Consider the following 22,670-nt stretch of genomic DNA (forward strand, 5'->3'; position numbering starts at 1 on the left):
ATGTGTCCAAGGTGTTGAAGTTTCAGATTCAGCATCAGTCTTTCCATTGACTATTCAGGGTTGGTTTCCTTTAGGATTGATTCCTTTAGGATTGATTGGTTTGATTTCCATGCAGTCCAAGGGACTCTTAAGAGTTTTTTCAGCATGGCAATTCATATAAGAAAGGACAAAACTGAGAGATAAGACAGCCTAAAGAGTAAGGTGCATCATCACTGCAGATGGTGATTACAGCCATGAAATTAAAAGACACTTACTCCTTGGAAGGAAAGTTATGACCAATCTAGATAGCATATTCAAAAGCAGAGACATTACTTTGCCAACAAAGGTCTGTCTAGTCAAGGCTATGGTTTTTCCAGTGGTCATGTATGGAAGTGAGAGTTGGACTGTGAAGAAAGCTGAGCGCTGAAGAATTGATGCTTTTGAACTGTGGTGTTGGAGAAGACTCTTGAGAGTCCCTTGGACTGCAAGGAGATCCAACCAGTCCAACCTAAAGGAGATCAGTCCTGGGTGTTCATTGGAAAGACTGATGCTGAAGCTGAAACTCCAATACTTTGGCCACCTCATGCAAAGAGTTGACTCATTGGAAAAGACTCTGATGCTGGGAGGGATTGAGGGCAGGAGGAGAAGGGGACGACAGAGGATGAGATGACTGGATGGCATCACTGACTCAAAGGACATGGGTTTGAGTGAACTCCGGGAGTTGGTGATGGACACGGAGGCCTGGTGTGCTGTGGTTCATGGGGTTGCAAAGAGTCAGACATGACTGAGTGACTGAAGTGAAAGAGTAAGAAATTTTATATATATATAAATTATGGATGAATTATGAAGTGGCAAGTAATCAACTTCCAGGTTATTGTCTTCCCAAATCTTTAGTTACTGATTCTGAGCTTTTCTTAGTTTTCTCTCAAAAATTGTACATTTAATGAACATTTAAATTAATGCACAATTTTTTTCCTGATCTTTTGATGAGAAAAATGGGGATTTCCCCCTTGCATTGAGATGTGAAAAGTAATTTTTGGAGCCTAGGGGACTTTGCCTAATGTTATGGTGATAATATAATGTACAGCATGTCTCCAGTGGAATCAGACAGAAAACACATGTAATTTTCTCAAAGACTATGATTTTAAAATGAATCATCAGATAATCAGCACAGATAGCAAATAGGAAAAAGTAATTTGATGCTTTCCATACAATTCTGATGTTGTTAAGAATAAGCTTTTCAGTCCTTAATTATCTTACAGGAAAATCAGCTCTTGCCAGTGTAATTATTTATTCCTTAGCCTTTCAAAAATTGCACCTAAACAAGACTTATATGCCTTCTTTCATTAATTTAAAAAAATTACTTGTAGCTTAGTATTTCTGACATAAGAAATTAATGCAAGGACATAATATCAGAAGCTCACAGCCTTGTACACAAGATTTATTTGAGGTGTGTTTATTTCCTAAACATATTTATAATTTTTTATTTTTTGCCGTTTTGCAAATCTCTTTATTAGGTGTCTTCAGAAATACATGGTTTCTTATATCTACTTCTTTTTTTATTTTATTTTTTAACTTTACAATATTGTATTGGTTTTGCAAACATTTTAAAATATTTTTGTTTTTTAATAAAATATTTTTTGAATTATTCAGAAACTCCTGACACTACTATTTTGTTTGTAATTAGGAAATTACATGACAAAGGATCCTGGTGGGCTACAGTTCATGGGGCAGCAAAGAGTATATATATAAGGGTAGACCCTGGTTGCTTAGATGGTAAAGAATCTACCAACAATGTGGGAGGCCTGGGTTTGATCCCTGGGTCTGGAAGATCCCCTGGAGAAGGGCATGGTAAACCACTCCAGTCTTCTTGCCTTGAGAATCCCATGGACAGAAGAGCCTGGTGGGCTACAGTCCATGGGGTCACAGAGTCAGACATGGCTGAGCAACTAACACATACATGTATTTTATTTTGCTAGTATCCTATTGTATAATATAGTGATTTAAAACATTTTTTATATAAGGTGGACAATGTCTTTATCAAAAGTAATGTTTATAAAATTTCATTATGTAAAACAAATTCCAGTGACATCACTTTCTCTCGATTTGCTCAGTTTCCTTACAATATCTTTGGTTCCTCCTTGACAAGATATATATTACACATTAGAAACAACTTGGAATATGTCAGGTATACTGAAAATACTCTTGGGGGAAGAAATGTGCAAATTTTTAGGTTAATATACATTACATATATGAGGTAAGATAGTCCATAAATTATTCAAAAGAAGTGACAGTCCCCTTGTAGTCACAGAGTTGGGACCTGTTACCTGAACAAGGTATCAACCTATTAATCATCATGATAATCCTGACAAAAAATTAAGTCACAAAAAATGAATTTATATGTACCTGGGTAAGCATAATCTATTTTAGGTAACCTGCTGTCTCTACTAAGAAGTTGAAAACAAACAACAAAAAATTCCTATGTATTTGATTTTGAGGGTGTTTCAGGTACCATGAATATCTTATTTTATATTTTATTTTTGATTATTTTCACAGCAACCCTTCAAGAAACAGTTGATTTTGCTGATGTATATAAATATATTCACAAAATTTACACTTGTCAAATTATTCCTTTATATATACCAAAATATAGGAATAACAGATTATATCAACCTATGTATATTTCTTAAAATTTTCTTATATGAAGACCAATGTCTAATATGTTCTGATAGAATTTCCTTACTTTTACACCTCTGTCCAGTATTAGTCAAGAATATTAATCATTTCATCTTGTACTATATCAGTAGACATAAGGTCTTTCACATAAATATGTTTGAATACAGGGACTACTAAATGTGTCTACACACAATTGCAAATAGGATTTTAAAAATTCATGCAATTAGAACATGATTATGTTATACTATGTTGTAATTATGTAAGTACAATTATAATTACAGTAAGTCCTCTACATAATAACGGGTTTCCTTCAGAGAGAATGTTCGCAAGTTTGATTTGTCTGTAGGATTCCTTGTGTCTCAGATGGTAAAGAACCTGCCTGTAATGCAGGAGACGGGGGTTCGATCCCTGGGTCTGGAAGATCCCCTGGAGAAGGAAATGGCAATTCATTCCAGTATTATTTCCTGGAAAATCCCATGAACAGAGGAGACTGTGGGCCACAGTCCATGGGGTCACAAAGAGTCAGACAAGACTGAGGAGCTAACACTTTCTTTTTTCATCAGCAAAGTTACCCTAGGTCCCCAACTAATGCAATTGACTATACAGTATTGAGCTTTAATAGGTTTATAGCACCCATCACCATTGTTTGTACACTTGCTTCCAGATATCGTGGGATAGAAATAAAGATGCTGTATTATAGTACAAACTACTGTACAGTAAGTACAAAAAAATCACAGCTACATGGATGCAGGTGCATTATAATGTATGCCAGACACCTGAACTAACTTACATAATTGTACACATGAAAACACACTTGCATCTTAGAGAGCTTACAAATTAAAGATTTATAGTTACAGAATTGATAGCATATAATATACAATTAAAAAGTTGTTACATAATAAAGGTTATGTCAATACTTTCCCTTTCTGCTTCCTTTATCTACTTTTATATCAATCTATATATCTACACATGTGTCAGTGTTTGCCAAAAATTAGCCATTTGGCATTTGAGTGAAGGCAAAGTTGCTCAGTTGTGCCCAACTCTTTGCAACCCCATGGACTGTAGCTTGCCAGGTTCCTCTGTTCATGGAATTCTTCAGGCCAAAATACTGGAATGGGTATCTGTTCCCTTCTCCAAGGAATCTTCCCAACCCAGGGATCAAACCCAGGTCTCCTGAATTGCAAGCAGATTCTTTACCATTTGAGGCACCAGGGAAGCCCAAGAAAAGTGGGGTGATTCACCTATACCTTCTCCAGGGATCTTTCCAATCCAGGAATTGAACAAGGGTCTCCTACATTGCAGGCAGATTGTTTATCATCTGAGCTACCAGGAAAGCCTGTAAAAGTGAAAGTATTTGTGTCCCCATGGACTCTAACCACCAGGCGCCTCCATTTATGGAATTCTCCAGGCAAGAATACTGGAGTGGGTAGCCATTCCCTTCTCCAGGAGATCTTTCCGACTCGGATTGAACCCAGGTCTGCTGCATTGCTGGCAGATTCTTTACCATCTGAACCACAAGGGAAGCATAATAATTCTTTCTGGTTGGGGGATACCATAATACAGTATCATATTTAGAAGTGTCACTGGGCTATAACCATTTGGAGCCAGCAGCACACTTCCTCCACTGGTGACAATCAAACAGCCTCAAGATATTATTGAATGCTCTTTGGGGAACTAATTTTTCTCACTGGAAAATGACAAACCTAGCCCTCTCTCCAACTGTATTGCTATCTCTGTAACCGTTTCTATGTCTTTAAATGTATGCTTTACTTCCAGGAGGCAGTCATTTTAATAGAATCTAAACTTTAAAATTAAATTTATTATATTTATATTAACTTTGAATGCTAAGAAAATCACCAGGATTTTAATTTTTTTTTTTACTACTCTGAGGTCTCTATCCAGCCTATGTTTTCTGATAAAATGGAAGAACACAACAGAACAGTGCTGAGTGAATTCATCCTCATGGGAATCACAGACCGCCCTGAACTGCAGGCTCCATTGTTTGGGCTCTTCCTCATCATCTATGTGATCTCAGTGGTGGGCAACTTGGGCATGGTCATCCTCACTAAGGTGGACTCCAGGCTACAGACACCCATGTACTTCTTTCTCAGGCACCTGGCTCTTACTGATCTGGGTTACTCAAGAGCTGTGGGCCCCAAAATGTTGGTAAATTTTGTTGTGGGTCAGAATAAAATCTCTTATTATTTGTGTGCTACACAGATGGGTTTTTTCATCATGTTCATTACTAATGAACTTTTTATTCTGGCAACAATGTCTTATGATCGTTATTTGGCCATTTGTAACCCTCTACTCTACACAGTCATCATGTCACAAAGGGTGTGTAAAGTGCTGGTGGCAATCCCCTATGTCTATAGCACATTCGTATCTCTGTTGATCACCATAAAGCTTTTTAATTCATTCTTCTGTGGCTATAATGTTATCAGTCATTTCTACTGTGACTGTCTCCCCTTGATATCTTTGGTCTGTTCAAATACGCAAGAAATTGAGCTGATCATTCTGATCTTCGCAGGTGTTAATGTGATCCTCTCCCTTCCAATAATTCTTATGTCTTATTTGCTCATCCTTGTAGCCATTCTCAGGATGAACTCTGTTGAAGGTAGGCACACGGCTTTTTCTACCTGTGGATCCCACCTAACAGTGGTCACAGTGTTCTTTGGGGCTTTGATATTTATGTATGTGCAACCAGAGTCCAGACATTCCTTTGACACTGATAAAATGGCATCTATATTTTACACCCTTGTTATCCCCATGTTAAATCCCTTGATCTAAAGTTTGAGGAACAAAGATGTAAAATATGCACTACAAAACATGTGGAATAAGCTTTATAACATTTCCTCTTAAAGCCTATGTACAATATGATTCCTATCATTTTTATTCTGGGCTTCAAACATTTCTCTGTGTGTCTTTAAATGTAATAGTGAACACAAATAAGTTCAATATACTTTTTAGAGATTGCCTTTTCTGTGCCAGTAACACATTTATGTGCTGTACCTACACTAGCACACAAAGTAAGGAAAAAATCTGCCTTCTTTGAGTGAGAGAGATTAATCATAAATATAATTAAGTAAATGTCATTATACAGGAGAATTGATTAGGAAACTACAGAGTATTCAAGCAGGTAAGGAGAGTGGATATGCTGTGTGTGAGAAAGGAAGAATCAGTTCAGTCACTCAGTCGTGTCCAACTCTTTGCAACCCCATGAACCACAGCATGCCAGGCCTCTCTGTCCATCACCAACTCCTGGAGTCTACCCAAGTCCATATCCATTGAGTCCATGATGTCATCCAACCATCTCATCCTCTTTCATCTCCTTCTCCTCCTGCCCTCAATCTTTCCCAGCATCAGGGTCTTTTCCAATAAGAAAGGAAGAATAGTAGATAAAAAGTGAGTTTAAATGTTTATTGCTTTTCTCAACTACTAGAATAAACTTCCCCATGACTATGTGTGTGTTTGGGCATGTGCATATGTTTTTTTGTAAGAACATCTATCTGTTTGAGCCTCCATACACTTCTAAGGCATATGAAAAATTAAACTTTCCTGGAAAAGGACATGACAACCCACTCCAGTATTCTTGCCAGAAAATTCTATGGACAGGGGAGCCTGGTGGGCTACACTCCATGGGGTCATAAAGAATTGGACATGACTGAGAACACAACACAAAAGTTAAACATGTTGTGGTTTCAAGGATGCTCAGTGTAGCATAATGATTTGACCTCAGCAATTATCTGAACTTTCACACATGTTTCCATACCGCATGGAGGAGGTTAGTGTCCTGCTCTGTTCTCATCAGTGAAGTTACTTTCATACATGAGCCTTAGAAAGCCTATTAACTCAGCACACTCCGCAATTCAGTAACCTACAAAATCAGCACAATATTTTATTTCAATCAGTTCATTTTCTGTACCAGTGGACATTCCAATTAAGATCAATTTCCTTGATTATAGTTAGCAATCTTTACTGTATATCTGAAGGTTAAGAGAGCAATATTTAAATACTTTCATCACAAAAGGAAAGGTAATACGATGGAGGTATTGTTGGTGGTGTTCAGTCGCTAAGTCATGTTTAAGTCTTTGCAACCCCATAAATCACAGCACGCTAGGCTTCTCTATCTGCCACTCTATCCCATCTTTATTGTTTATTTGGTGAGTCATGTCCGACTATGTGCGACCCCATGGACTATAGCCAGCCAGGCTCCACTCCATGGGATTTCCCAGGCAAGAATACCAAAGTGGGTTGCCGCTTCCTTCTCCAGGAGATATTCCTGACCCAGGGATCGAACCTGCATCTCCTGCATTGGCAGGAAGATTGTTTACCACTGAGCCACAAGAGAATCCCAGAGTTTGCTCAAATTCATGTCCATTGAGTCAGTGATGCTATCTAATCATCTTATGCTCTGCCACTCCCTCCTCCTTCTACTGATGGAGGTATTACCTCATGCTAAGTTGTAATCATGTTGAAGTGCATAAGAGTATCAAATAACACATTGTACACCACAAACTTACACAATGCTGTAAGTCAATTATATCTCAGTGATGCAGAAAAAATAAATCTCTTGAGGTCTCCCATGGATACTTTCAATTGTGTATTTATAATTTTTGGAGATTTTGATTCCTAACTGCTTCTTTTTGTTTAATATTGCTGTTCAGTTGATAAGTCACGTCTGACTCTTTGAGACCCAATGGACTGCTGCATGCCAAGCTTCCCTGTCCTTTGTCATCCCCCTGAGTTTGAGCAGACTCATATTTTTTGAGTCATTGATGTTAACTAACCACCTCATTCTCCACCACCCCTTTCTCCTCTTGCCTTCAATCTTTCCCAGCATCAGGATGTTTTCCAATGAGATTACTCTTCCCATTAGGGGGCCAAAGTAATGGAGCTTCAGCTTCAGCATCAGTCCTTCCAATGAATATTCAGGGTTGACTCCCTTTAGGATTGACTGGTTTGATCTCCTTGCAGTCCAAAGGACTCTCAAGAGTCTTCTCCAGCACTACAATATGAAAGCATCAATTCTTCATCGCTCATCCTTCCTATGGTACAACTCCTACATCTGTATGACCACTGGAAAATCTATATCTTTGACTATATGGACCTTTGTTTCATGAGGTTGTTACATTTCCTGACCTCTGTGAAGATCAAGAATATTTCTTGTTTAATATTTGTGCATCTTTACATAAGTGGTCTATTCTATACTGAATTAGGCTTGCTGTCTCTTTCATGGGGTGACTTTCCTCAATATTGGTTCATAAGAGCTTATGATATATTTTTATTAAGGTCAATTTGATAATTCTTCTTATAAGAAGCAACAGAAGGTAATTCCATGATTTGTTCTATAGTATGTTTCTAGTGGAAGTGTAGTAAGATAAGTACCACTATATAAATATTATGTCTTGTGAACTCTCCTAACCCTTCTGAATTTCCACTTTCTTTGGTTATATTTAGTATTTTTAACACTCATGAAAGTTTATTTGCATAATAGTTTAAACACATTTTTTACCATCATGGATTAAATTCTTTATATAGTCAATCCAATTCAAATTAAAATAATTTATTGGAATAAAAAATAATCATAAGTACTCTTTCAAGTGAGGTAAAATGTAAGGAATTTATATAGTTGATTTTTTAAAATTACTAAGAAAAATATGTACTGAATATAAACATTCTAAATATATGCAGAAAAATTTTGGTTTTTGGAAAATGTATGTTGGACAAAGATACAGTAAAATGATGATTACATATTGATAGCTTCTAAAAACATGAAAATGTTTAAATTAATATTTTTGGATATCTTCAGTGAATATGTGTGACTTTTATAACAGAAAACAGTAGAAGAATCTAATATCTGGATTTGAAAACAATAAACTGTGACTATATATAAGTGCATTGGCGGCTGCGACCGGCGCACTAAGCGCGACAGTGGCTGCGACTGGCGCATTAAGCGCGGGCGAGAGGAGCTACCCCACGTCCGAGGTCAGGGGCAGAACCTGGGAGAACCCCATGCCTGAAGGGCTGTAGCCAAGAGGAGTAACCCCACGTCCGAGGTTAGGGTCAGCGGCCGAGAGTGCCAGGCTGCAATGGTACAGGAATGGCAGAGAAAAGCTACCCAGTCCGAGGTCAGGGGCGGCAGCCGGGAGGAGCTATCCCAAGACCCCGCGCCTGAGGCCAGGGGTGGCAGCCGGGAGAAGCTATCCCACGCCCGAAGCCAGGGGCAGCGGCCAGGAGGACCAACACCAGGTCCAAGGAGTGGTGGCTGCCTGGGCGCAGGAGGGCCTAGAGGCGCTATCCCACTTTGAAGGTCAATAAGGGCTGCAGTGAGGAGATATCCCTCATCCAAGGTAAGGAGCAGTGGCTGCACTTTGCTGGAGCAGCTGTGAAGAGATACCGCACATCCAAGGTAAGAGAAACCCAAGTAAGATGGTAGGTGTTGCAAGAGGGCATCAGAGGGGAGAAACACTGAAACCATACTCACAGAAAATAGTCAATCTAATCACACTAGGACCACAGCCTTGTCCTACTCAAGGAAACTAAGCCATGCCCGTGGGGTCACCCAATGGGCGGGTCACGGTGGAGAGATCTGACAGAATGTGGTCCACTGGAGAAGGAAATGGCAAACCACTTCAGTATTCTTGCCTTGAGAACCCCATGAACAGTATTAAAAGGCAAAATGATAGGATACTGAAAAAGGAACTCCCCAGGTCAGTAGGTGTCCAATATGCTACTGGAGATCAGTGGAGAAATAACTCCAGAAAGAATGAAGGGATGGAGCCAAAGCAAAAGCAATACCCAGCTGTGGATGTGACTGGTGATAGAAGCAAGGTCCGATGCTGTAAAGAGCAATATTGCATAGGGACCTGGAATGTCAGGTCCATGAATCAAGGCAAATTGGAAGTGGTCAAACAAGAGATGGCAAGAGTGAATGTCAACATTCTAGGAATCAGCGAACTGAAATGGACTGGAATGGGTGAATTTAACTCAGATGACCATTATATCTACTACTGCAGGCAGGAATCCCTCAGGAGAAATGAAGTAGCCATCATGGTCAACAAAAGAGTCTGAAATGCAGTATTGGATGCAATGTCTAAAACGACAGAATGATCTCTGTTCGTTTCCAAGGAAAACCATTCAATATCACAGGAATCCAAGTCTATGCCCCAAACAGTAATCCTGAAGAAGCTGAAGTTGAACGGTTCTATGAAGACCTGCAAGACCTTTTAGAACTAACATCCAAAAAAGATGCCCTTTTTATTATAGGGAACTGGAATGCAAAAGTAGGAAGTCAAGAAACACCTGGAGTAACAGGCAAATGTGGCCTTGGAATACAGAATGAAGCAGGGCAAAGACTAATAGAGTTTGGCCAAGAAAATGCACTGGTCATAGCAAACACTCTCTTTAAACAACACAAGAGAAGACTCTACATATGGACATCACCAGATGGTCAAAACCGAAATCAGATGGATTATGTTCTTTGCAGCCAAAGATGGAGAAGCTCTATAGAGTCAGCAAAAACAAGACTGGGAGCTGACTGTGGCTCAGATCATGAAATCCTTATGCCAAATTCAGACTTAAATTGAGGAAAGCAGGGAAAACCACTATACCATTCAGGTATGACCTAAATCAAATCCCTTATGATTATACAGTGGAAGTGAGAAACAGATTTAAGGGCCTAGATCTGATAGATAGAGTGCCTGATGAACTATGGAATGAGGTTCGTGACATTGTACAGGAGACAGGGATCAAGACCATCCCCATGGAAAAGAAATGCAGAAAAGCAAAATGCTGTCTGGGCGGGGGTGGGGGGGGGGGCATTACAAATAGCTGTGAAAATAAGAGAAGTGAAAAGCAGAGGAGAAAAGGAAAAATATAAGCATCTGAATGCAGAGTTCCAAAGACTAGCAAGATGAGATAAGAAAGCCTTCCTCAGTGATCAATGCAAAGAAATAGAGGAAAACAACAGAATGGGAAAGAGATCTCTTCAAGAAAATTAGAGATACCAAGGGAACATTTCATGCAAATTTGGGCTCGATAAAAAACAGAAATAGTATGGACCTAACAGAAGCAAAGATATTAAGAAGAGGTGGCAAGAATACACAGAAGAACTGTACAAAAAGATCTTCACGACCCAGATAATCACGATGGTGTGATCACTGACCTAGAGCCAGACATCCTGGAATGTAAAGTCCAGTGGGCCTTAGAAAGCATTACTACAAACAAAGCTAGTGGAGGTGAACGGAATTCCAGTTGAGCAATTCCAAATCCTGAAAGATGATGCTGTGAAAGTGCTGCACTCAATATGCCAGGAAATTTGGAAAACTCAGCAGTGGCCACAGGACTGGAAAAGGTCAGTTTTCATTCCAATCCCAAGGAAAGGCAATGTCAACGAATGCTTAAACTACCGCATAATTGCACTCATCTCGCACGGTAGTAAAGTAATGCTCAAAATTCTCCAAGCCAGGCTTCAGCAATACATGAACCGTGAACTTCCTGATGTTCAAGCTGGTTTCAGAAAAGGCAGAGGAACCAGAGATCAAATTGCCAAATCCGCTGGATCATGGAAAAAGCAAGAGTTCCAGAAAGACATCTATTTCTGCTTTATTGACTATGCCAAAGCCTTTGACTGTGTGGATCACAATAAACTGTGGAAAATTCTGAAAGAGATGGGAATACCAGATCACCTGATCTGCCTCTTGAGAAATCTGTATGCAGGTCAGGAAGCAATACTTAGAATTGGACATGGAACAACAGACTGGTTCCAAATAGGAAAAGGAGTACATCAAGGCTGTATATTGTCACCCTGCTTATTTAACTTCTATGCCGAGTACATCATGAGAAATGCTGGACTGGAAGAAACACAAGCTGGAATCAAGATTGCCAGGAGGAATATCAATAACCTCAGATATGCAGATGACACCAACCTTACGGCAGAAAGTGAAAAGGAACTAAAAAGTCTCTTGATGAAAGTGAAAGAGGAGAGTGAAAAAGTTGGCTTAAAGCTCAACATTCAGAAAACGAAGATCATGGCATCCAGTCCCATCACGTCATTGGAAATAGATAGGGAAACAGTGGAAACAGTGGCAGACTTTATTTTTGGGGGCTCCAAAATCACTGCAGATGGTGATTGCAGCCATGAAATTAAAAGACGCTTACTCCTTGGAAGGAAAGTTATGACCAACCTAGATAGCATATTCAAAAGCAGAGACATTACTTTGCCAACAAAGGTTCATCTAGTCAAGGCTATGGTTTTTCCTGTGGTCACGTATGGATGTGAGAGTTGGACTGTGAAGAAGGCTGAGCGCTGAAGAATTGATGCTTTTGAACTGTGGTGTTGGAGAAGACTCTTGAGAGTCCCTTGGACTGCAAGGAGATCCAGCCAGTCCATTCTGAAGGAGATCAGCCCTGAGATTTTTTTGGAGGGAATGATGCTGAAGCTGAAACTCCAGTACTTTGGCCACCTCATACGAAGAGCTGACTCATTGTAAAAGACTCTGAGGCTGGGAGGGATTGGGCGCAGGAGGAGAAAGGGATGACAGAGGATGAGATGGCTGGATGGCATCACTGACTCGATGGACATGAGTCTCAGTGAACTCTGGGAGTTGGTGATGGACAGGGAGGCCTGGCGTGCTGCGATTCATGGGGTTGCAAAGAGTCGGACACGACTTAGGGACTGAACTGACATATATCCCAATATCCTATTTCTAAAATAAGTCTTGCTGTACATTGTATAGTCCCTCAAAGATGAACCAGAAAGAGATCAAAGTATGTAGAGATTTACAAAGTTTGCTAATATATATTTTTTCCATTTTAAATGTTGTTCTTCAGTCACTAAGTCATGTCTGACTCTTTGTGACCCATGAACTGAAGCTCATCAAGCTTCCCTGTCCTTCACTATCTCTTGGAATTTGTTCAAGTTCATGTCCATTGAGTCAGTGCTGCCATCCAACCATCTCATCCTCTGTCACCCTCTTCTCCTCCTGTCCTTAATCTTTACCAGCATTAAGATCTTTTCCAGTGAGTCAGCTCTTTGTATCAGGTGGCCAAAATATCGGAGCTTCAACTTCAACATCAGTCCTTTTAATGAATATTCAGAACTAAGTTCCTTTGTCCTTAGTCTTGCCATATATATTTAGTGACTTGCCTACAAGTGCTGCTTTTGGTTCAGCCTGGCATATAAACAGCATCAGAAATTCTATTATTTGGGGGGGCTCCAAAATCACTGCAGATGGTGACTGCAGCCATGAAATTAAAAGATGCTTACTCCTTGGAAGAAAAGTTATGACCAACCTAGATAGCATATAAAAAGCAGAAACATTACTTTGCCAACAAAGGTCCGTCTAGTCAAGGCTATGGTGTTTCCAGTAGTCACACATGGATGTGAGAGTTGGACTATAAAGAAAGCTGAGCACTGAAGAATTGATGCTTTTGAACTGTGGTGTTGGAGAAGACTCTTGAGAGTCCCTTGGACTGCAAGGAGATCCAACCAGTCCATTCTGAAGGAGATCAGCCCTGGGATTTCTTTGGAAGGAATGATGCTAAAGCTGAAACTCCAGTACTTTGGCCACCTCATGAGAAGAGTTGACTCATTGGAAAAGACTGTGATGCTGGGAGGGATTGGGGGTAGGAGGAGAAGGGGATGACAGAGGATGAGATGGCTGGATCGCATCACTGACTCAATGGATGTGAGTCTGAGTGAACTCCAGGAGTTGGTGATGGACAGGGAGGCTTGGCGTGCTGAGGTTCATGGGATCGCAAAGAGTCGAACACGGCTGAGTGTCTGAACTGAACTGAGCATATATACATTTGTGTGATCAGTTGCTCAGTTGTATCTGACTCTTTGTGACCCCATAGACTAGCCTACCAGGATCCTCTATCCATGGATTCTCCAGGAAACAATACTGCAGTGAGTTGCCATTTCCTACTCCATGGGATCTTTCCAACCCAGGAATCGAACCCCTTCTCTTATGTCTGCTGCATTGGCAGGTAGATTCTTTACCACTAAGCCAGCTGCAGAGCCCGTATAAGCAATTAAGCCTACCCATTTCTTGGATCTTAATTGGTCTGGTGATGACTCCCATCTACATGTACAATTACTAAATAGAATATATATGTTTTGGTCCTGTTAATCTTATGTAAATCTAATTATTAATCCAGGTAAGAGCCACTGTGTAAAGAAGACTGTTTTTCTTCCACTTAAGCTATTGATTTATATATTTATTTTTGTGCAGTTATCAAAGCCCAGAAACAGCAGAAATGTCCATCCATTTGAGGTCAAAAGAACATAGAAGAGTACAGGAAAACTTTCATCACCAAAAATGCAATCACTTTTAAGTGAAAGTTCATGGTAGCTGTATTTATCATAGTAGAAAAGTGGAAAGAACTCACAAGTCTTTCAATAAGTGAATATTTAAACAAATTATCATCAATATCATGGAATGTTACTAACAACGTAGGGAACAGATGATCTATACACACAAAAGTGCCAAAGAATCTCAAGAGATTTATGTTGAGAGAAAATTCCAATCCCTATTTTCTATATGAAAAAATGTAGCAGTAGAAAAGTTTAGTGATGACCAAGGGTTGGGAATGGTAGCAGAGGAGGAAAGAGGTGTGGTTATAAAAGGCAGGCACAGGGAGTATGTGATGACACATGTGCTTATTGGAATGGGGTAACAGACTGGAATAACTAAAATGGTAATTTATGCAGTGAAGAAAAAGAAAAAACAGCCATGTGATAGAAACTCGCAATGAAATAAGAAGTGCTGTGGTATGCTTAGTCGCTCAGTCATGTCTAAATCTTTGCAACCCCAAGGACTGTAGATAAGCAGGTTCCTCTGCCCATGGGATTCTCCAGGCAAGAATACTGGAGTGGGTTGCCATTTCCTTCTCCAGAAATAAGAAGTAACAGTAAGTAACTAATTTCTGTCTCTGAGAGATAAGTAAAAACAATCACATGGGCAACAAAGCAAGGCAGCGACACCTCATACCAGCATAACACATTATTTTAATTTCCTAAATATATTAAATACTGTAATAAAACAATGTCGAAAAATTTTCCACAGTCACACATTTGAGGAGAACTTGTAGAAATACTGACTCTTAGTGGACACGCCCTATGAATGCAAGATTTAATCAAGAGTCTTGTGTGCTACAAAAGGAAAGTTAACCAAGAGTTCAGTTCAGTTGCTCAGCCGTGTCCAACTCTTTGCGACCCCATGAATCACAGCATGCCAGGCCTCCCTGTCCATCACCAACTCCCAGAGTTCACTCAGACTCATGTCCATCGAGTCGGTGATACCATCCAGCCATCTCATCCTCTGTTGTCCGCTTCTCCTCCTGGCCCCAATCTCTCCCAGCATCAGTCTTTTCCAATGAGTCAACTCTTCTCATGAGGTGGCCAAAGTACTGGAGTTTCAGTTTCAGCATCGTTCCTTCCAAAGAACACCCAGCTGATCTCCTTTAGAATGGACTGGTTGGATCTCCTTGCAGTCAGTCCTAGGGACTCTCAAGAGTCTTCTCCAACACCACAGTTCAAAAGCATTAACAAATATATAAATATATGTATATATATGCAAAGAAAGAAGGGGGTGGGAGGAAGGAAGTCAGGAAGTAAGAAAGAAAAGAAAAATGTCCCAGGCAATTAAAAGACAATCTCTAGACATGTTGTTTTGCTCTCAATACTCTAGAGATAATCAACAAATTGCTTGGCATCTCCTCAGGGAAAATCTCAAAAAATGAAAGAAATCCATAAATTCTTCTCACTTAGCCATGTCAGAAATACAGGTGAAAGTCATGAGAGATGCTTCATTACAGGTAAAATGACAGGATATTGCGTGTGATGCCTCATTTTCAATATCAACAATATTTCAGTGACATATTCAAAGTTTCAGTTTAGCTCAGTGGCAAAGCCCAAGCAAAATGAGACCGCTTTTGATACCGTTTTGTTTGTTTTCCACTACTCCATAATTCCTGAGCAGGAATAGGACCTTTCTTCTTGTCTCTTCATATTAATTTGTTGAATGTTACTCCATAGGATGACAGACAAAATGCTGAAAAACACCTTTGAAACATCACCATGAAATTTGTTTTACACAAACAATGGTATCTCTGATGGAGGGCAAAGTAGAGAGCAAATGACACATAACAAAAGCGATGTGAATTTTTAGAAATTGGGAAAATTCAAAAGCTGGGGGTATTGTCTTTCTTTTTTAAATCCTTCCAAATTCTTAGTTATTTAGCACTCCACGTGCTTTTTTGTGACCTCCTTTCCACATCATTTAATATTTAATGATTATTTAAATAAATGTAAAAGACAATTCTTTCCAGATCCCTTGATGAGCAAAATGGAATTCCCACCTCACACTGAGATGTAGAAAACATTATTTGCATATTAAGAGACTTCTAAGTAGCCAGTTTTATGGTATTGGTACAATGATCAACATATTCTTTGATGTCAAGTGAGATCTGACTGAAAATATAAATTATCTCATGAGGTACAGCTTTAAAAAAATAACAACTGATATTCAACAAAGATGTTAAACTCTGAGAAAACTATTTGGTTTTTGTAGAATGCTAAAGCATGAGAGAAAAACAAAAGCACTCTATCTTTTCTTATATTTACAGGAAAATTGAAATTTGCTAAGTTTGTATGTTCTCACTTTCATAGTTGCAAAACGAAGCAAAGAAACAAAAGCAAGTTTCATACTACTTCTTACTAAATATATTGAAGATATTTCTCTAAATTTATTCTCTAGTGATGCACATTTCAATATTTCTGATATAAGAAAAGTATATACATCAAGGCAAGACTGGCGATTAGGAGGTCTTAAAATTATAAGCAATATTTTTAGTGAATTAAATGCAGATTTCATGTAATCATTTTCACATATAATGTTATAAAATTGTGCTTTTATTCCTTTTCTTATAAAGATCCTTTAGCGATTACTGTCACTGTAATTTTTATTGTAATCTGTATCATTTCTATTTCTTTAAAGAAACATTCAGGCTCACAATATTTTAAATTTAATAATTATCTACCTTAATCCGCCATCCACTTCTTACACTGGTATATTCTTGATATGTGAATTATTAGGGGCCTTCAGATATATTTTTATTTCATTATATAAAAATAACTATCTTTTGTATTATAGTTTGAAGGAATTTCTTTGACTTAAGATGTAAAATTTAAAATGATATACAAGAATCCATGTGTAGCCATTCTATAGTGTATTTCATCCCATCACTCTAGTGCATTATTACTTAACATAGGAACTTTGAACATTTTTTTTTATCATACTGTGGCCCATTGTGCTCAGTTGCTAAGTTCCAGGTGACTGAGACCCCATAGACTGTAGCCTGCCAGGCTTCTCTGTCCATGGGATTTTCCATGGCAAGAAACTGGAATGTGTTGCCATTTCCTTTCCATGGGCTCTTTCTGACCCAGGGATTGAACTCATGTCTCCTGCATTGGCAGGCAAATTCTTTAATCCTGAGTCACCAGGGAAGTTTCCTTTTAAAGTTTAGCATCCCTTTATTCAAAGCAAGTTATTATGATATTCAAGATATGAAAACAATGCTAATTACTTCTCTTTCTTCCAATTTGCTCAACTTTCCTCATATTGCCTTGGGTTCTTGCATAATAAAATACATTTGAATTCTTACAAGTTAGTAGAAGTCCATTATAGTGAAAATGCCCCTTGGGTCAGATTAATATTTTAAGAAAATATAGATCAAAATAAATTTTTATTCACATTTTGCTAAAATAACTAAGAAACTTAGAAGATTAAAAAAATCCAAGCACTCTGATGGCCCAGTATTATTTCTGCAGAAGGGGCAAGGCTTGGAATAAATTGCATGTATTCCATTGAACATTATATAATCTTCACCTGTTAATCATATTGCCTTGACAAAGAAGGTATGTCACAGTGCAGATGAATTTACATACACAAAGAAGATCTGTTTGAGCTAAACTATTGACTTCATTTTATATATATATATATATATATATATATATATATATATATATATAACCTGTAACTGTATTGGCCTTGTGTATGAAAATAAACTTTCAGATAAGTTGAATTGTTTTCCCAAACTAGCCCTTTTTATATACCATAAGGAAATTTAGAGCAGAGATTCTATCATGTACCTATCTTTCTATCTACCTATTATACGTCTTATATGTTTCTTCACAGAAATATAAACGTCTCACTGCAATCTGTTACAGTTTTCTTATTTATACAGCTGTCTAATACATGTCAAGTGTGTTAACTGTTTCAACCTATATCAACTGTACATAGAACTATATAGAACTCTGTGTTGGAGTAGCAAGTTCTACACATTTTCTGAATTCTGGTTTTAAAATTTTATTATGGATAGTATATAATAGCATCATAATTTATTATATAATTGGCATATGTATTGTCATATTATTAAATTTAATTTATACATTTCACTATGTAATTGCAATTATATAAATGACTAGATAGAAATTATAGAAAGTTTGCAAGAACAGCACAATAATAGTTTATATATGTAGCCCTCAAATTTATGTCTTAACTTTTTTCTTGTCATATCTATGTCTATATCTATTATATTTCTTGTTTGTATCTATACATCTATGTATGTATATATGTATCTATTTATCTATCATCTCTCTATCTATAACTGGTTTTTCAACCTTAGTAATATTGAGATTTTAGACAGATATGGTGATTTATAGGATGTTTAGAGGCATCTCTGACCTCCAATCATCATATGCCAATAGCTTCCACATTCCAGTTGTAACAATTAACATGTCTTCTCAATTTTGACAAATGTCCTTTGGTTAGTAAAATAATTTCCAGTTCAGAAACAGCAACTATCTCTGTCTCTATCACTATTTATATATTTTATTATATGTAGGAAAATGAAAGTGTTAGTTGCTCAGTCATGTTTGACTCTTTGCAACCCCATAGACTGTAGCCTGCCAGGCTCCTCTATCCTTGGGATTCTCTGGGCCAGAATACTGGAGTGAGTTGCTATTCCCTTCTCCAGGGGATTTTCTTGATTCAGGGATTGAACCCAGATCTCCTGAACTGCAGGCAGATTCTTTATTATCTGAGCCACGAGATGAGTTTATTTTCAAATATCCTAAACTGGAAAGTTTAATTTGTTTATACTAGCTTTGCATAGTGAAACTCTTCCAGATGATGATACATAGAACCTATTGACTATGTTGATATTTCTACCCAGAACAGGTTCTTTAATAAACCTGAATGGAAAGACTCAATGGAACAGGGTCGAGTGAATTCATCCTCATGGGAATTACTGACCGCCCTGAGCTGCAGGCTCCATTGTTTGGGCTCTTCCTCATCATCTACGTGATCTCAGTGGTGGGCAACGTGGGCATGATCATCCTCACCAAGATGGACTCCAAGCTACAGACACCCATGTACTTCTTTCTTAGACACCTTGCTTTTACAGATCTTGGTTATTCTACAACTGTGGGACCCAAAATGTTAGTAAATTTTGTTGAGGATCAAAATATAATCTCCTATTACTCTTGTGCTATGCAGCTAGCTTTCTTTCTTGTGTTTATCATTAGTGAAATTTTTATTCTGTCAGCAATGTCTTATGACCGCTATGTGGCCATCTGTAACCCTCTTCTCTACCCAGTCATCATGTCACAAAGAGTGTGCTGGGTGCTGGTAGCGATCCCCTATGTCTACAGCACGTTTGTGTCTCTTCTCGTCACCGTAAAATTATTTAATTTATCTTTCTGTGGCTACAGAGTCATCAGTCATTTCTACTGTGATAGTCTTCCTTTGTTATCTTTGCTCTGCTCAAATACACATGAAGTAGAAATGATTATTCTGATTTTAGCTGGGTTTGATTTGATTTTCTCTCTTCTGATAGTTCTTGTGTCTTACCTTCTCATTCTTGTATCCATTCTCAGGATGAGCTCTGCTGAAGGCAGGCACAAGGCTTTCTCTACCTGTGGATCCCACTTGACTGTGGTCACAGTGTTCTATGGGACTTTACTATTTATGTATGTGCAACCAGAGTCCAGCCATTCCTTTGACACTGATAAAGTGGCTTCCATATTGTATACTCTCATTATCCCTATGTTGAATCCCTTAATCTACAGCTTGAGGAATAAAGATGTAAAATGTGCACTACATAGGGTGTGGAAAAAATCAGGCAACCTTTTTTATTAATATGCAATGCAATTTCTATAAACTGGTTATGGACTCTAAATTTTGTTCTATGTGCCTCCAAATTAAGTAGTGAGTATAAATATTTTCAACAATTATTTATAGATTATATTATATATACTAGGAAATTCCAACTGTTGCAAATAGATTAATGAACAAAATAGTAAAAAAAAAAAAAAATTGCCTTAAGCATAAAAGACCAATTTTGTACATAAATTAAGTAAATGTCAGGAGAATGTGTTAGGTGGATATAGACAAAGAAATGACTGTCCAGGTTTCTGAATGTTTTCTCATCTTTTAGAAAAAAGTTACAGCATGTTGTGTGTGTCTGTGAGTTTATTTTCTTTTGTTTTTGCCATCACACTTTCCCCAGTATGTTTCATCTGTGTATTTGAAGTCATCAATCACATTTGTTTTCGCAAATATTCTTATTCTTTACACTGAGACCCCACATTTTCTATCATCAATTCTTCTAATTCCTTATAAGAACCTATTCACCTATTAACTGAAAATATGGCACAAAGTGAAGAAGAACTAAAGAGCCACTTGATGAAAGTGAAAGAGGAGAGTGAAAAAGTTGGCTTAAAGCTTACCATTCAGAAAACTAACATCATGGCATCCAGTCCCATCACTTCATGGGAAATAGATGGGGAAACAGTGGAAACAGTGGCAGACTTTTTTTTTCTAGGCTCCAAAATCACTGGGCTCCAATCACAATGGTGATTGCAGCCGTGAAATTAAAAGATGCTTACTCCTTGGAAGGAAAGTTATGACCAACCTAGACAGCATATTAAAAAGCAGAGACATTACTTTGCCAACAAAGGTCCGTCTAGTCAAGGCTATGGTTTTTCCAGTGGTCATGTATGGATATGAGAGTTGGACTATAAAGAAAGCTGAGTGCCAAAGAATTGATGCTTTTGACTGTGGTGTTGGAGAAGAGTCTGGAGAGTTCCTTGGACTTCAAGGAGATCCAACGAGTCCATTCTAAAGGAGCTCAGTCCTGGGTGTTCATTGGAATGACTGATGTTGAAGCTGAAACTTCACTATTTTGGTCACCTGATGCGAAGAGCTGACTCATTGGAAAAGACCCTGATGCTGGGATATATTGAGGGCAGGAGGAGAAGGGGACAACAGAGGATAAGATGGTTGGATGGCATCACCGACTCGATGGACATGGGTTTGGGTGAATTCTGGGAGTTGGTGATGGACAGGGAGGCCTGGTGTGCTGTGGTTCATGGGGTCACAAAGAGTTGGACACGACTGAGCGACTAAACTGAACTGAACTGATGTTGCAATTCAGCCATTCGTAAGTCCAACTGAAGCCTTATTTTGTCTCAATTCATGCATTTTGTTGAAATCAGAGGACATTTAAATCAAGATAAACTTTGGGATCCCTCAGTAGCTCCCAGATTGGTACTTCTTGTTCTCTCATGTGGCAATTCTTTCTTCATAACTGGTAGTTTGATTGAAGGGATACTAAAATAATTTTGTCCTTTTGAATAAAAATATTTATCCATGTTTAAAAGTAATGTTTTACTTTTTGCATTCTTGAGTAAGAGAAGCACTGATGAATTAATTGTATTGGTTCTCTTTCCTTGGGTTGATGCTTCCAATTTTTATCAACATTTTTTATGCAGTAAGTTTTAATTGACTTTCAGTATTTAACTGCACAATTCATTATTCTACTTGTGGGAAGCAAAGGGAAACAATCTCATTGTTGGTACTATACCATATTTCAAAGGCCTGATACATGGCAGGGATGCAGTCATCTTGCTTTTTAAATTGACTTCTACATTTTCCCATGTGCTACCTTTTACTGTACTTAATAATTCTCCAACTTTACTGAGGTTATTAGTCTACACTATATGCTTTGTTAAGTATCTTGCAGTAAAATTATTTGTTTATCCCACGAAGCTTTAATAAAAAAATTTCACTGGAATACAATTTTTAAACAATATGACACAAAACAGCCAAGATGTCCTTTAACATATGTGGATTAAAAAAATATGGTATATCCAGAAAATGGATGATAGCTTTTTAAAAACATGTGCTGATGTTATTGTGAGTACAGAGGCAAAAATAAACAAATTAACAAATAATGCTGACCCAAAGCTTATAAAAATGCACTCAAAATGAAAAAGAAAATTAAGTATAAAATGTTAAACAATAAAATATTCAGATAAAGCAGTAAGGGAAAATCTATATCCAGACCAAGGGCTAGTTAAAAGTTTGTATGACATCAAAACATAATCTAGATAATACAATCAAAAAATAATCAGAAGACCTAGTCATTTTCTCAAATAAGGCATACAGATGGTTCAAAGACACATGAAAATATGTTCAGAGTTGCTGATTATTAGAAAAATGCAAATCAAAACTTCAATGAGATATTACCTTCACATCAGCTAGGAATGGCTATCCTCAAAAATATCCACAAAAACAATAAATGTTGGAAGGGTGTGAAGAGAAAGGAACCCTCCTAAATATTGGTGGGAATAATTTCATACAGAAATAATGGAGGACAAGTATGGAGGTTACATAAAAGATAAAAATAGAGCTACCATATGCACTGGAGTCCACTCCTAGGCATATATATGGATCTAAAATATGATTTAAAATATAATACACCAGCAAATTCATTGCAGCACTGTTTAAAGTAGTACAAGAATGGAAGCAAACATAAATGTCCAAAAAACAAGTGGGGTAAATAAAAAGATATAGCACATATAATACAATGGAATACTACTCAGTCATTAAAAAAGATCAAATAAAGCCATTTTGCAGAACAGATGGGCTTAGGGATGTTACTAC

At 37.9% G+C, this 22,670-nt stretch overlaps 2 protein-coding genes across 2 annotated transcripts; both read left to right on the top strand.

Annotated features, from left to right (window-relative positions):
- Positions 1 to 4,560: 4,560 nt before the first annotated feature.
- On the top strand, positions 4,561 to 5,445 carry OR8K63 (olfactory receptor family 8 subfamily K member 63). Its single transcript, NM_001390445.1, has one exon. The coding sequence runs from the start codon at positions 4,561 to 4,563 to the stop codon at positions 5,443 to 5,445; it is 885 nt and encodes a 294-aa protein (NP_001377374.1).
- A 13,475-nt stretch (positions 5,446 to 18,920) lies between these two features.
- On the top strand, positions 18,921 to 19,862 carry OR8K60 (olfactory receptor family 8 subfamily K member 60). The gene has a single exon (NM_001390450.1). It carries the CDS (start codon positions 18,921 to 18,923, stop codon positions 19,860 to 19,862), a length of 942 nt encoding a protein of 313 aa, NP_001377379.1.
- Positions 19,863 to 22,670: the final 2,808 nt, after the last annotated feature.

The sequence above is a fragment of the Bos taurus genome, chromosome 15, assembly GCF_002263795.3.
Source record: "Bos taurus isolate L1 Dominette 01449 registration number 42190680 breed Hereford chromosome 15, ARS-UCD2.0, whole genome shotgun sequence".
NCBI lineage: Eukaryota > Metazoa > Chordata > Mammalia > Artiodactyla > Bovidae > Bos > Bos taurus.